General features: G+C 44.7%; 2 protein-coding genes across 2 annotated transcripts; both read left to right on the plus strand.

Moving 5' to 3' along the window:
- The first annotated feature begins 12154 nt into the window (after positions 1 to 12154).
- Positions 12155 to 12913, plus strand: LOC6554925 (coiled-coil-helix-coiled-coil-helix domain-containing protein 10, mitochondrial). Its single transcript, XM_001981094.3, has one exon. The coding sequence runs from the start codon at positions 12265 to 12267 to the stop codon at positions 12793 to 12795; it is 531 nt and encodes a 176-aa protein (XP_001981130.1). The 5' UTR covers positions 12155 to 12264; the 3' UTR covers positions 12796 to 12913.
- A 1764-nt stretch (positions 12914 to 14677) lies between these two features.
- On the plus strand, positions 14678 to 15303 carry LOC6554926 (coiled-coil-helix-coiled-coil-helix domain-containing protein 10, mitochondrial). The gene has a single exon (XM_001981095.3). It carries the CDS (start codon positions 14771 to 14773, stop codon positions 15149 to 15151), a length of 381 nt encoding a protein of 126 aa, XP_001981131.2. The 5' UTR covers positions 14678 to 14770; the 3' UTR covers positions 15152 to 15303.
- The last annotated feature ends 492 nt before the right edge of the window (positions 15304 to 15795 follow it).

Here is a 15795-nt window from a genome sequence, read left to right on the forward strand (position 1 = left end):
CCAAGAGCAGGCTGCAAAAATTTGACAAGATGGGCATGCTTTAAATTAAAGGGCTACAGTAAACAGTGGCTGGAAAGGAGTCCGAATTTTGTCAAGCCATGTGAAAGCTTATAAACAGAAGCACCATGGTCATTTTCCACTTAGAATCGGTTAGAAAATGTACTTAGCACTCCTTTCGCTTTAACTTTCCACACGATTAAATCACCATAAATGGTCTTATTGCCCATCTGCTGGAGGGTTGTGTGTTTTCCTCAGCACATAGGGCAAATTAAGACGGAGCACCGAACACCTCCACACGTCACGGGCAAAATGAGTTTTAGAGTACGGGTATTTCGGCCTCATCTGGCAACTCGTCCTTCAAGCCACATGCAAGAAAAGTTTTTCGTCTGCTCAGGGCCCAAAACGCCGTGCTCCTCGAAGGAAAACAACGTGGAAATGCGAAGGAAAAGAAAACTGTTGGCCCCAATGAACTTTTGCATGGGAACGAAAATGGGGAAATGGGAACGAGACCTGCTGTCAGTGGCGTTAAGTGGCGCCCAACGAAGACGCAGCATCAGCAGTTGCCACGCCCCCTGAAAACCCCATACCCCCAAGGACGCCCACCTCATGGTCCGCCTGCTGGGTAGTAGATAGCAGGCAGGGAATAAGGAAATATATAAAAGTGCAGGACGGAGAGAATTCGAGCGCTTCATTCAGAGAAAAAAATGGGTTTCATTTCGAAATATATATAATTTCTTAAATTCATCTGGAAGTCAGTTCTTGAATTTTTTGCAGACTTCTTAACTACAATTCACAATGGAAAAGATAAGTGCAAAAGCAAGGCTGCCTTTGAATAAAATGGGGGTCAGCTTTATTTCGCTGTGTACGCCACCAATGTAGCCTTATTTTTACGGCTATCGTTTCAATTTTTATGGCTTAAGTTGTTGTAAATTTAGTTAGAAGTAGCGTAGAGTTCAGCTTTATCATCTGGCAGTCGCGTCCCCTCAAGGAATCGAGTTCTGCGGGGGAATCGATACTCTGCGGCAACAACTGGGGCTGCGTGTCCGTCCGCCATTCTATTAGCCGTCAAGCGGAAAATTTAATACTGTTTATTTACACAATTTTCCAGTTACCAGTTACCCAGCACCGTGTTTGTACCTTTACTTTGGCCGTGTTTTTGGTTACGTAATGCCATAGCAATGCGGTCTTCTCTTTAGTTTACATCCTGTCTTTAAGTTGGCCCTCCTATTCAGCGGTTGTGATGGCTGGAACCACACTAATATAGTAACTCACGCACACAGGCTCGCCTCACCTGTTTCCATTCACACTTTGTGTGGAATATACGAGTTAACAGTACATTTGCTTTAGTATTTATGCGCTGATAAACAGGCAGGACAGCCCCCGACACGCCCACATCCAAAGCCCCTAGCTCACCAGTTATCCTAGGGGCATGTCCTGTGCGTTTGGGCGCTGCGTTTGTTATTCAATTTGGCCGACCAACACCTGCAAATGTTGGCACAACACCTACATATCCTGCTTAGCCCCCGCTGATTAGCGTCCTAATTTAAGGCAAGCGAAAGGTCAGAGGAGCGATCTTAAGAGGGGAATACATTAACCTTAGAAAGTACAAGAGCTCAATTCGAGCATCGATAAGAACTTGAAGGTCTATTAATATTGATGGCAGCAAGGCGAAAGCGCCCAGAGAATTCATTCATTAATTGTTAAAGGAATGATAAACTCTTTAAATAGGGTGAATTATTTAAACAAAGATAAGAGAAAATAGAACAGGATTTGCTGGCTGTCAGAGAGTGATGATATAATTTTTTGTAGGCCTATGTACCTTTTTTTTAAGTTTTCATTAAAAACAACAAAGCGCTTCAGGCAGGTTTCATTTTATCAGAGCTGTCACTCAAATCTGTTGGGATTTTGGCATCATTTGGCTTAAAATCTGGAATATGCTGAAATTTCGTTTGATGACCTGTTTAAAGCAAGTTGCGGTTGCTATTCATTGGTTTGCCATAAGTACAAGGATTTTTTACAACAATATTGCATTTACAAGCCGCACAACATACGAAAACGATTGAGAACTCCAAGAATAATAGCATTTAAGGATAATAATGCGTTAGAGTTGGCTCTTTAATTGCGCCTCTCCGAAAGCATCGCTCAATCTTTATTGGCCCCATTTATTTATTATCGCTCCTCGCTTTCGGTACATTTATTTGAGCAATTTTTGTCTGCCGTGGCAGCCGACGCATAAATAATAAAAGAACTCCGGATCCGGAGGCCAAGCGATTCCATGTGCACGGCGGCGAATGCAAATCCGGAGTGGAAAAGTACGGGGAATACTTGGGAAAGGAATACGGAAGCTAAGCTGAAAGTGTAGTGAAGGGGGCAATGGGGTGGGAATTTATGCAAAATCACGTATGCCAGGGCATACAAAATAAAGCACGAAAGACCATAAATAATGCAACAGCCGAAATGCAATGCAATTGGAGAGGCAGCTATGGCAGTTATTTCGGGGCTAGAATAAACATTGTGGAGCCAGGTGACTAGGCAAACATAGGAAGCACACCCACATCCCGAATCCATGTCAAACACGACACTCCGACCCACTTTTCCAGCCGGCGTTAATCTTTTTTATGTGCACTGTGCTCCCGGATCGCCGAGATTCAATATGAGATACTACTCGAAAGGCCCCGGGCCCTTCCATTTTATCCAACATTGGGGCTGTCATTTTGGGGCTGAGTGGCACTTTGAGTTTGGCTTTATTGGGTTCATCAAATGCCCGACAGCAGCAGTCAGCATATGTGGTATAGTTGGCATAGATACTCCGATGCTTGCCACTTTCTAATAAGCCAGTTATTGAACCCCATCTCTGTTACCCTTCCTTTCCTTCCATTGCAGATTGAACGAGGTGAGTGCGTGAATTTGACTATGGAGCCCTTTGGGATTTGGATTCCACTCGAGCGAGGAGCGCCAGAAAAATTTGACTCTAGATTAGGCCATAAAAATACGCATTAAGCTGTCTGGAAGAGATAACTTCATATGAATTTATTGACATTTCTGTTCGTTCGGTCAGTTGGACTGCCCACTTGTTTGCCCAAAAGAAACAGTCCCTTCATTCGAGGCAAAAACCTCGCTCCCTTGTGCCCAACTGAGCATGAAAAGGCCAACATCCGTTGCGGCTAATGTGCCTGTGGCCAGGAGATGGAAAAAGTGGCAGTTCGAGGGTCCTTTGTGTGAATGCGGCGACTAAGAAATACATAAATAAATTAGTTACGTGCCTGGCAGAGCACCTTTTGCTGGGGCATTTGCCATCAACTGTCCGAATATGAAACACAAATATGTTTACCTCCAGTATTTGTACACCTTGATGGACAAATTCGATGATCTTGGTTGCCGTGGGTGAGTGAGTCCTTTTTGAGGAACAAAGTTTGTAATACTAATATTTTGTTTTCTGATATGATACGATGATATTCTAGACTGTAATACAATATTTCAGGGTGCCATCTCCATGCTCCATTGCTTTATAAATTTAGTTCGGATTTCTCTGTTGAAGTTTATATATATGTCAAAGGAAACCTCATACGAGTACCGTATTGAATTTTGGCAAAAGTTTTCTGTGGTCCGAAGGTGCTAACCAAACTCCTGTTCCACCTTGCTGGACAAATTTAACGAGTCCAGATGGGACACACGGTTTTGGTTACCGAATGTTTAGGATCCTCGTAATGCTCAGAGGTGATATACAAGTATGGAGGGGTTTTACCCGTTGCTGACCAACTTTAAATCACGAGCTGGACAACGCTTAACTATGTGGTTGCGCTTCATAAATTTTGTTTATTCATTTGTTTCTTTTTGCAGTCCTTGTCCGGCTTCGCTTTGCTGCGGTCCCGCTGTTTTTCTCCATTTTTCGTATATATTTTTGCTGGTTTTTTGTTGCTGCTTTTGTCTGTTGGTCAATTATTCAGACCGAAACGCTTGTGGTCAGCACAGTGTGTGCATAAAGGCAGCAGAATGGCTGGGGAAGTAGGGCATTTAAATGGCTTAAAGGGGTCTAAAATGGGAAAAGCGGGAGCGGGGAACCCAACGAGACGTGTGACTGTTGACGGGCTTGTGTAAATTGCATAAACTTGGTAAATGTGCAAAAAGTGTTGCTCGCTTTTGTGCGACAGGCCGGGAAGGACGAAGGACCTGTTCCATCAACAGGTGGGCTCTGCTGTGAGCAAGGGACAGGTGTGCCACCCACCTGGGCACCTGGGCACTGGCCAGTTCATTATGTGGCCGGCACTGGGTGTTTACCTAGGACCCTCTTCGCAGCCCTCGGCTGTTTACTGTGGTGTCAGTCATTGGGTTGGTCACTCGACTGCAGCTCCAAGTCCTTGGGCACACTGCTCGCATCCTGTGACCACATCCTGTCGTCGGCACGCTGCCCCAATGTCCGTCCTTGCAAGTGACGAAGGAACGCCTTCCTCAGACTTATTGTTTGGCTATGTGCACAGAGAGGAAATATTTTGATTTAGTCCTGCCTGTAAAGGGTTTCTGTCTCATTGGTATAAATCGATTGCTTTCTACAAGGAAGCTTTAAAACCCGTCGGTTATTATTGTGCTATGTAAATGATATACAAACTCACCCGTGCTGAGCCCATGTATCCACTTAAGGTGTTCTTGATAACGTTTTCGCCTCAGTGCAGCACTCATACGACTTCGGCCAGGACCATGGCATTATAACGCCAGGACGAGGAAGCCGAAGAGCTGCTCCTTCCCAGCGAAGGACGAACAAAGGGCTATTTTGCCGTGTGCTCGTCAAATGGGTGGCTGTGTGCATGTTGGGGCACAAGAAATCAAGCGTAATGAAGCCCCAGACGAAGGACAGACAAAGGTTTGCCCTGCTGTCGCCCAGCCCATTCAAAATTCAACGAAATGATAATAGATAAGCCGCTTGACACTAACACGCTTACGCACTCAAGGAGTGTGTTTTGATTTCGGCCCAAAAGGTGTGCAAAAAGAGCAGTGCTTCCCTTTCCCATCTCCCCACGCTGTTTCTCATTTTCCGCTTTCCCTGCGAAAACACTGACCATTTGGAGCAGAAACATGCTACCGGATTAGCTGCGAATTAGTTATTGTAATTGAGCGCTACAAGACAGTTGTTAATGGACTGGCAGCTCCTTGTCTCCAGAGGAATGTACCAGGTGGCTGGGTGGAGGTTTCTAAATGGTATTATGCATTCCTGGAAACTTTTAAGTGGTCAAGTTTTAAGTGGGCCCGCCAAAAGTTTGCTGAATTCAGTGGAAAAGGCAGGAAAAGCAGTCCAAGGAAGCGACAGCTTAGGCAATACTTTCAGAAGAACTTTTCGACGCTTCTCCCTTTTTGCCTGCTAGTCCATTACACATTTAATGACAAGTTGTTTACTTTTTGTCCGCATAAATTACATACGTGTACCATTAAATAAACTAGGGGTGGCTGTTTTGTATTGGCCATAACAATGAAAATCATAAGCTAATTGCCATAAAAGAGGAAAATTTTAAGGGAACGTCAAAGGCAAGACACGAAAATCGCTGCAGGAAATGATGTGACGTGAGGCTTTTGTTTTGTTTGTTTGCTGGTTTGTTCGTTTGTTGGTTTGTTGGTTTTTTCCCCAGCTTGCCCTTTGCTGTCCAGAGCAGCAATAATAACAATATAACGAAACGTTTTACAGGGTCAGGGGCCGGATCGAGTTAAGCTTTGTTGTTTTGGCCACAGCAACATCATTGAAATTGACTTCATTATTATTTTATAGTCTTGGCCCTAAGTTTTGCCAGCTCTGCTTTTTATGGCTTTTTATCAAATCTTACATTGTGGTGCTCGTGGCACGTTCTGCCCCGATGGTCCTCGTTGTGTTCATCTCCTCGTCCTTTTGCTTATTAAAATCCGGCCCCAGGACCTGCTCTATATGCTCCATGGGCTCTATGTATGCACAGGATGTACAAGGATATATAAGATGGGCTGCGAGCCCCGGGCCAAACTGATGTAGTGCATAATGCACTACAGTCCCTGTCTGGAGCACAAAAGCCAAGGAACTAAGTGGAGGAACCATTAGCAGAACAGTGCAAAGTGGGGCCATTAGAGGCGACTTCGATTACAAACGGATTTTCTTGGCGTCTCAGTTGCACTGATTCTTAAATCACAAGGAACGTCTCACTAAATTGGAAACAAGGCACTTGGATGTATGTTTCATTGCTGAATCTTGTGACTGAATCTTGTATCTCAGCTGGCAGAGTACAACTTAATAAACGCTAATTGCCAAAGGAACTGTACTCGTAACTAATGGAGTTTTCTAGTTTTCCATAATCTAGATGTACCCCCTCACCCCGCGATCTGCTTGGGTCACTCTATTTCCCGCAGTACTCCGCAGGGTTTTCCATTTTCCGAGTGTCACTTGCCATTTGCCAGTCACTTATGCGCACTCCACATTTGCACGTTTGCCACTATTCGCTTTCATGTTTCCTTCAGCCATTATGTAAATTTTTTATCGCCATTTTGGTGTGCAGCATTTTAGTTTTTGTGAGCGAGTAGACAGCTTAAGTCGAATGCTTTCCACATTTCCACATTTCCACTTCCGCCCCGCAACACCCACTTTCCTTTGTCTTTGTTTGTTTATGAGCATTAACGCACACCCACTTGCACACAAGCACTCTTGGCGGGTTTTTGTTTTTTTGGGTCACTTTCAAAGCTCTTGGCGTTTTTCAAGTGGTTTTAGCACACACTCGAAATAATTTCGTGTGTGGAATTTGCTGCTGGCGCGGCGCTATCAATGCGATTAAAAAACAATTACACTTGTGACACTAATGGCACAGGCACACACACACACACACACACACGGCTTCATGTTCGCAATTGCACCATATATGCGTGTACTTTCCGCATGAATATTTGCCTTTTATATAGTTTTTATATTTATTTCGCGAGGCGCACACAAAAAGCAGAGTCTGTCTGTTCGTGGCATCTGCGAAAAAAGCGCTCGATTTGTTTACACGCGAGTGGCTGGTGGCTGGTGGCTGCTGGCCGGATAACCACATCAAAAATAAACAACAAATTCAAAATTGATTTCCAAAATCAAAATAAACAAACTCCCATGCTCTGCATTTCATTTCTCTTGCTTTAAAGCTATTTAAATTAATTGCCGTCAAAAGGGAAAGGGAAATGGAAATGGAACGGGCAAGGAGAAAGGGAAAGGGGCAAGGGGGAGTCCCTAATGGCGAAGGCTAATGGCTGGCCGACATCTTGCGGCATTATTAACATGATTGCCACGAGGACCGCATGCCGAGTCCTTCGAGGGCTTCGAGAGGCAGGGCTTATCAATGAATCACCAAAGCATGTGATTGATGATTTGATGTGTATAGTGTCGCTCCATTTCCCGCCCAGCCCAGACCAGCCGAATGTGGCTTCTCTGGCGAGGATTAGGTGCCCACGCAGCATCCGAGCAAATACCACGAATCCCGGGGATTCTTCCTCTTTAAGGCAATGACAGCCCACATATGCATACATTTGCCCAGGCTCGTGTGTGTATTGGTCGGTCTAAGGCAGATTAAAAGTGAAGAGCCTGCAAAAGTTTTGCTTCCTGCTATCTGAATGGGCATACCCTTACTGCGCCACAAATAATCCCATGACCAGCACCAAGTAAATACAAATTTCATGCTAATTTTAGCTGCATTAGCATCGAAATGTCTGGCCGAGTTACTCATTACGAAAGCTACCTTAGGATTTGCTCAGGTGAAGCTCGCAAGAACTGTGGGAATGACTCAGCTGCTCTATTTATTTTAATCTGGAAATTTGTCAGTTGTTTTGTTTATACAAGCAATTTTCATGGCCTTAATATTTTCCTATTAATTGGGCAAATCTCACGTCGATTTCCCCTTGGTCGTGTAATCTTGATTCCAGCTGACTAAAGCTGGTAAAATACTAAATTATTAAAAGCAATGAAAGAACTTTGTCCAGTCGCGTGCTGGCAATTGGCCATTTAAATATTTAAAGTGCTTACCTGCTGAATGGCAGAGTATAGTAACTCAATTAGCCACATTCAAACAACACTTGCTGGGCTCAAAAGTCAACCAATTTACGCTAAGCTATTTGGTTGACATGTGTGGTAATGCCAATGCTTCGATGCCAAGGGACGAAGGGTATTAGCCAGTCAGCTTTCCCATAACATTCCCTACTCATTTCTTTCTGTTTGCCGACAGCAACCGCCATCATCATCAGCAGCTGTTTGGGCTTCCGCCATTTGCTCGTCGGCGGCTTCAGAAGCTTTGCCAGCCTTTTTCCCCATAGCTGGTACTACACTTGATTTTCACACACACACACAGTCATGCGATTCCAGCCCCTCGAATTTCTAGACCAGAATGTTTACACATACGCGCGATTTTCTTTTAACAATTCATCAAATGCGCTAAGCGCGCACAAAAACTTTGACACTCGACGTTTTCTGTGTTTGAAAAGGGGAATTGTGCCCCGTGGCCGCCCGCTTTCCATTTCCCCCAAAAAGCCATATCAATCATCGCCCAAAGTGCGTGGCTGTTGGACACCTTTTGCAGGTGAGACGGCGCGAGGCTTTAAAATATTTATACTACTTTGCCGGGAAACGTTGAAGGCTAAATACAATAACTCAAAGTGATTTGCAGGTAGTAAGAGCCCGCCATTATTTGCATGTTCCCCTTGATTCCCCGTCGTTTTAGCCATGCATTATTTATTTGCCTGGCGCAATTTGTTTTCTGCAGACAATCGAGTGAGGTACTTGTAGCCGACGTTCGGCAATTAGTTGGGGTGTTGGCCAAAATGGCAGGCCCTTCAAGAGAGGAGCTCCAAAGGGCAGAAGCTGAAACTTGCATTTGCATAATTATCTGGCTGGCTTACCTAAGGCCCATAATCCGTGCAGGTTCATCGACAACATTGCGTATACGCCACGTATGCGCACCGCAATACAAATATGGGCTTAACTCTATTTATTTTCTCTGCAGCTCTCTGTCATTTAATTAGTGTAAACAGTTTTTAGGCCCGGCCTTGTTGCTGGGCCAATAAGCTTATTTAAACTTAATTACTTATTAAATACAAGGGCAGTTGGGCGCGTGCGTGTGCGTGTGCGTGTGTGTGAGTGCGTGTTGCACCCAGCTGATTTATGTAAATTAATTAAATAAACACCTGTGGCCAGCGGCGCTGCATGTGCGAGGATTTGTCTGCCAAAGGCCTTCGGGGGCTGTTTTTCACTTACAGTCTGCCAAACGATAGTTCTGGGCCAACTGTCTCTCGTGATCTGGCCCAATTTAGCCGCCACCTAATTGCAGCTCCCTGATTTATATCGAATGTCAACTGGAGCAAGTCCATAAATTCGTTGGGGCCGCCTTGCGTGGCAACTTCGCATTCGGGGAGCCCGACTTGGCTTACACCCGGGCGATAAGTCCTGCTACTGCTCCTGAAAGTCCTTGGAAGCAGTCAAGTGTGCGCATGATTTATTTTCATTAAAAACTTCTTTTTGCGGCTGTTTAAGCACTGAAACTTTTCGCGCCGCTCACTTCATAAAGCGGAAAAGTGGAAAACTCAGCAGAAAGAGCCGCGCAAATTTTAATCTGCACATTATCAAGTTGCGCAGCCCACACAATGAAGCCTTCTCCCGAAACCGCAATCATTAATATCCACCTTAATTTTTGGGTTCCCAGCTAATGTTGCACAATCAACGACCCCCGTTCGTTAAGCTTAAAAAATGGCTGCAAAATGTTGCCCCCCGGCCATTTACAAAAAGCGCCAGCGCCACGAAATCTAAATTCATTTGTTTGCCTGTCCCCAGGGAAATACGTGCGTGAAGTTGCACTATTGTAATGGCAGATTGCCATTGCATTGGCACGCGATCATTAGTCAAGGAGCAGGAACTGCAGCCTGACACTCGATGAAAGCGAAATGGAGTAGTTCTCTGGGAAAACACCCTTCGTGGGGGAAAATCAAGATACTGCACCCTGCTCACAACACAGTGCTACCAACGACTTGTCTTTAATTTCTCCTGAGCTGTATTCAATTTACTTATTTAATGCATGCAAAACCGGATCTATTTCAAATTGGACTTCGAATTTCCAAATAACAGAGGCGAGCTTAAGGTAAGATAGCCTTTTTAATTAAGGATATAGTCGTCTTTCCTGTTTTTGAACCAAGTAAAAACTACACCAATTTCCCAACTACGAACTGATTGTCACAACGTTGGCAGATTGAAATTGCTTTCTAATCGGCAGCCAAGGACGATGCAATTAGTAACTGATTTACCTGAGGTAAAAGTCAGTGCAACTTTGGTTTTTTGTTTCGCACTCGTCGGTTTTCGCCGGAAAACCGGAATTTTCCGTGCTGCCATTGCGTGAGTTGTCAGGGCGTTGGCAAATTAAAAGTTCTCATTCTATTATTTGATTGCCAAGGCAAAGCGAGTTTTTATATAAATTAGTTTGCTGGAACTGCTACTGTCGCCTGCTAATTAGACATGGAAAAGTTTGACTTTTCCAGGTGCGTAAAGCCGCAACTTTCCGTTCAATTGCGAAACTTTGGAGCCCGAAGCCCCACTGCAGCACTGATTTTCCCATTGTTGGCAGCAGCTCCATCTGGCCTATTCGCATTCCGTATACATATACTCGTACAAGTATACTATATAAATTCCCCCCACTGCGACATAATTATGTGGCGGCAATTTGCATTGCGCCCCCGACACAATAACCATAAAACGCCGTAACAATCGGCCAAGAATGCCGCCAACGAAAGCCAAAGCCAAACAAAGGAGCCGAGTTCAGCGGTGCAGCAGTTATTTCAACACCTTTATGGCGGTGTTCCTACATTTGTTAACCGCAAACACACACTGCGAGAAAAGCATAGCTATATGGCTTCACACCCTGCAGAGGTGGCTTTCAAATCATGAGTTAGCACCTAAACTGTATGCTGGAGTTATGCCACTCTTTGTTCAGCAGAACTGCATTTTTGATATATCTAGACTTATTACGCTTTCGCTCAGTGTACGGTGCTGACCACTATGGTCTGGCTTTAGCTCTGGCCAATGACCAGGGAAAGTGGCTTTGTGTCGTACTGTACTATGTACGGATAGAATCCATCGGCCGACATGCAAAGCAAACGGTGTTCGGGGCAGCTACGTGGAAGTACATTTACAAACCGTAGATAGACATCTGAAGATAAAGCAAATTGCTGGGCTACAAAATCGTTAACTGTAATTTACCGCATTTGAAATGTTGGCCACTCGCCATTCGCCATTCGCCATTCACCATTCACCATTCACCATTCTCGATTCTAGATTCCCCGATTCTAGATTCCCCGATTCTCGATGCAGTTATGAATAGTCGAGTTGGTGTGCAGGTGCCGACTTTAATTGTGTTATTCGAACGGCCAGGCAGTTTTGAGGAAAGCGGCGCAGGTAATTGGGGTATACGAGGGTACAAAGTCGGATATCGGAGGCGGTTATAATGGGAAGCACTTCAGAGCCACTTGCGAGCCGAGCATTAGCCTCTGAGCGACTGCCAGAAATGCAAATGAGGGCCAGAAATGAGCCGCTTCCCCACTTCCAACCCCCATATTAATCATACGCACTGTGGCCGGCGTTGCCTAATTTACACAAAGTGCAATCAGCGCAGCTATGCTAACTCACGCCCATTCAGACACTCAAGTGCAGTGCCAAATTGAAAGCGTGCCAGTTTGGGCTGTCGCAGATCAGCAAACAGCAAATGGAATGCGAGTATGTGGAAAACAGCCCACAGAATCGTTGTGAATGCAAATTAAATCCGCATATCTCCTACCCAATTCATCTCGATTCGCAAGTGTGCCATAAGTTTGCGCCAGCACTATAATATAGCTGCTGTCAAAAGTAATGAAAGGCCCGACCAAGGAGCCTATGAGAATACTTTTCCAATGGGGCGGTGTATTTTATCCGGCTCTTGAGAATAGCGACCTTATGTAAGTAGAAGGGCAATATCTAAAGTGGGTCGCCTAATCAAAATATAACAGCGCAGCTCAGTTCGCGCGAGTAGCTTAAAAATCTATGTAGAGAAAAGATAATGTAATTTAATATTATGTCGTGCACAATGAAATTAGCGTCCGCGACTGCCGTGTAATGAAAATTAGCTGACAAAGTTCAAGTGTTCCGTGGGGGAAACTATATGGCACAGTTGGCTGTGGCAGTCGAGTCTGGAAAGGTCAAAAGTCGGGCCATTTCATTCTAAATTCAGCTTTCCGAAAGCAAGTCAGCCTTTACATTTGTCTGCTCATTTTCGAAAGGATATGCCACGTCAACGCTCGGAAAGTCCCAGATCCACAGGATCAATGCGTCGTCAAAGCAGTCGAAGCAGCCATGTCTTCGCGTCAAGGCCATCTCGTGGAAGCAGCAAGGATCTGCCGGCAGTGCAGAAGCCCAAGAAGGAATCCTTGCCAGCTGCAGCACCTGCTGCCTCGGCAGCCCCCTCCACAGAGGCCAAAGGTCCTAGCGCGGGAGAACGGTTCAAGGACATGGCCACCACGGCTGCTGGCGTGGCAGCAGGATCAGCCGTGGGCCACGCTGTGGGCGCAGGACTCACCGGAATGTTCCAGGGACGTGGTCAGGCAGCCCCGGCCAAGGAGCAGCCTCAGCAGGAGGGCTCCTTGGGAGCTTCCGCTTCGCAGTCGGCGCCGCGACCTCAACTAGTGGAGGATGGTCCCTGTGCCTTCGAGCTGAGGCAGTTCCTCAAGTGCACCGAGGACAACAGTGGTGATCTCTCCGTTTGCAGGGAATTCAACGAGGCAATGCAGCAGTGTCGGCGGCGCTACAATGTCTGAGATCCAGTTCTGAGAAGCACATCAATGAGATTGTTCTTAAGCATACATATTAAAATTCAATTCGCATTTGGCTGAGATAGGCTACCTGAAAATAAATTTTTTCGAAAAATAAAGCATATTTCGGTCCAAATCCAAAAATGCATGCTTCGTTAGACCCATAGAAACTTCCTTATCGATGGGCAATCGAATCTGAAAAATTTTAATTTTTTTCAATTTTTGCAAAAAATGATGATGGTACCCCTTACAAAAAAGTCAAAATTTGGGAAATTTTTTTTTTTTTTTTTATTTTCAAATAAATGATTGGGGTCGAATGCTAAAGTCAATAAATGAAAAAAAAAAAATGTGTTCCCCGACTTTGGGGGTCGAGTTAGTGAAATTAGAACTCAAAATGTCTCTGGGAAATGGGAAATACACGTATTATTGTTATTCTTAACTAAATTATGATATTTCTGCGTGTTTTTTGTTGTTCCGACTGCTGCCATTTTTCAATTTCGATTGACAATTTGAGCAATTGCGTTCAATTTTTTACAAGGATGCCTTCCGCGGCGCAGAAAGAGGCTTCGGAGAAGGAAATTAATTGGCCTTATGCGGGCAGCCATCAACCAGAGCGAAGATACATCAACTCATCCCAGAGCTCCAGGCCATCCATCTTGCTTGGGAAACATTATTGATGTTGATTGATATATAAACAGTGGCTGGTACCGAATTAAGTTGTAGCCAAAACAATAAACAAAATGAAATTAGCATTGCCTAGACTCCACTTTCTCAACTTTTTCGCAGCTGAAAGTGGCGGCAGCTGCTGTCACATTTATTCACATGGCAGGCGGCACACAATTTTCAGCGAGCAAATATAATTTGCTTAAATATTCATAACAGAGTGAGTGGAAATTGTATAGTGCTGATGAACATGGACTCTGTGATAAATGGGCGAATTTCCCACCCTGCAGCATTAAATACAGCATCAATCAAGCGGCATTTGCAGCGAGTCTGTTTTCGGTTTTCTGCGGTTGGCAATAATTTAATGAAATATTCCGTTTGGCCCATGAACTAGCTGCCAAAATTCAGCATATGGGGCACTGCGTAATTCGAATTAGGCCCAAACTTTTGGCAGTTTGGCTAATTGCCGCTGTGTTTTCGTCTCCCCCCAAAAAGCCATAATAGTCACAACTCTAGCATGCTGCCAGCCAATTAAAGAATTTCCGTTGCACTCGCTAAAAGCGAGGAGTTTTGACTTTGTCGAAAGTCGAAAGAGCCAGTTCTTGCTGTTTGAAATACTCGTCGGGTAAAGCAATTTCCTATGCGGTTCCACCAGCAACGCGAATCTAAAATCCATTTTGTTAATGTTTTTTGGGATGTTCATCAAGGCTCTTCGCTTGTTTAATTCAGAAGGGGAGAACTACAGACAAAAAAACAATTGAATTTGTGTGGACCATTTAACAATAAATCAGTGTAGTTAGTCGTTGTTGCTTTGCTGCATCTCACATCTCAACTTCAAATTCCACACTAAGTGACTGGCACAGTAGTTCTGCAGCTAACATTACTTTCAGTGTATTTTGAGGGCCACATATCCCCACCAGATTACCCCCTCCTTGGTGGAATTTTAAAAGGGAAGCCAGCTGGAGTTGTGTATTCGCATTGCTTTTATACCTCTCGCGTTTGCCGACAAATTCATTATGTGTTTGTAATTAGTGCGGGAAATGGGAAAAGCAAACGCAAAAAGTGAGAAGTGAAAACAAATTAGAATTCCTTTTTTCGTCCTCGCTGCAGTGTTCTGGCCGCCAGGTGGCGCTGTTGCATGCACTTAGCAATTAGCTGGCAGGGAATGCAATATAAATTAGCTGTCAAAGCTGTAAAAAGGATCCCCGGAGCAGCCCAGGAGTCCATGAGTTAGACATCATAACGCCACATTTGTCATTCGAAATTCTACTTAACCGTTTGGAAGTAAACCTCATTTTGCTCATCTCGAAATACTCGTATGCTTAAATTTGAAGGCCAGAAGAGAGGAGGAAATATGCCACGCGGTCAGAGAAGTGCTTCGGTCAAGCCAAGCCGCACCACCTATTCGCCAGCGGTGCTGTCCACCGCCAAGAGTTCCGATATGGTCTTCAAGGATGCGGCTGCCCACGCGGTGGGCGTGGCAGCAGGTTCAGTCGTGGGCCATGCCATCGGATCGGGAATAACTGGGTTGTTCAGGCGGCGTGGCCAGCAGCCGCATCACAGCGATTTGGTCGAGGAAGGTCCTTGCGCCAAGGAAATGAAGCAGTTCCTCAAGTGCACCGAGGAAAATGACGATCTCAGTGTGTGCAAGGAGTTCAACGATGCGGTGCGACGATGCCACCGCCAATATAATATTTAGGAAGAACAAAAAGAGAGAGGATTTTAACTTGTCTTAAAATTACGTTCCTGCGGAGCGAAATAAGGTTTTAGCGCAAAAATTTTAGTTTTTGAAATGTATATTTTTATTATTTCGCCTGAACAACTTTGAATAGTAATTATAGAGATTTTATACCCCTGCTGGATTCTCGCATATAGCAAGGATAATAAGAAGCTCATTGCATACCAGACATTCATTAGAGCTCCGCTGCCATGTCATTGTCACTCTAATCTGCGCACTAGAGCCCGAAAACCCTTTTCCAATCATTAAACATTCCATTTTGTCCTTGGGTTCAATTTGAATAGACTTCAGCACTTCCAATCAAGTTCAGGCGATGTGGGTGCGCAATTAAAATGCTTTATGACAGGTCCTTCGTCCTTGAGCTTCCCCTTGTTTTTTTTTTACCACTTTAAAGCTGCCCCATTGTCACATGCTCGCTGCTCCTTTGGCACTGTTATTTTTCGTCATTCTCAGTTAATTGTGATTTTGTTTACTGTCATCCTTGTCTCTCCGGTCGCTCCTGTCTCCTGTCTCCTGTCGCTCGACCCCTTGTCAGGATCTCGGCTTTGTTTGCCTTTCTACTTTGTCTGTGGATCTGGGCGCATATTTACTTTAATTTTGTTTTG

This window comes from Drosophila erecta, unplaced genomic scaffold (assembly GCF_003286155.1).
Source record: "Drosophila erecta strain 14021-0224.00,06,07 unplaced genomic scaffold, DereRS2 tig00000000-arrow-pilon, whole genome shotgun sequence".
Classification (NCBI taxonomy): Eukaryota; Metazoa; Arthropoda; class Insecta; order Diptera; family Drosophilidae; genus Drosophila; species Drosophila erecta.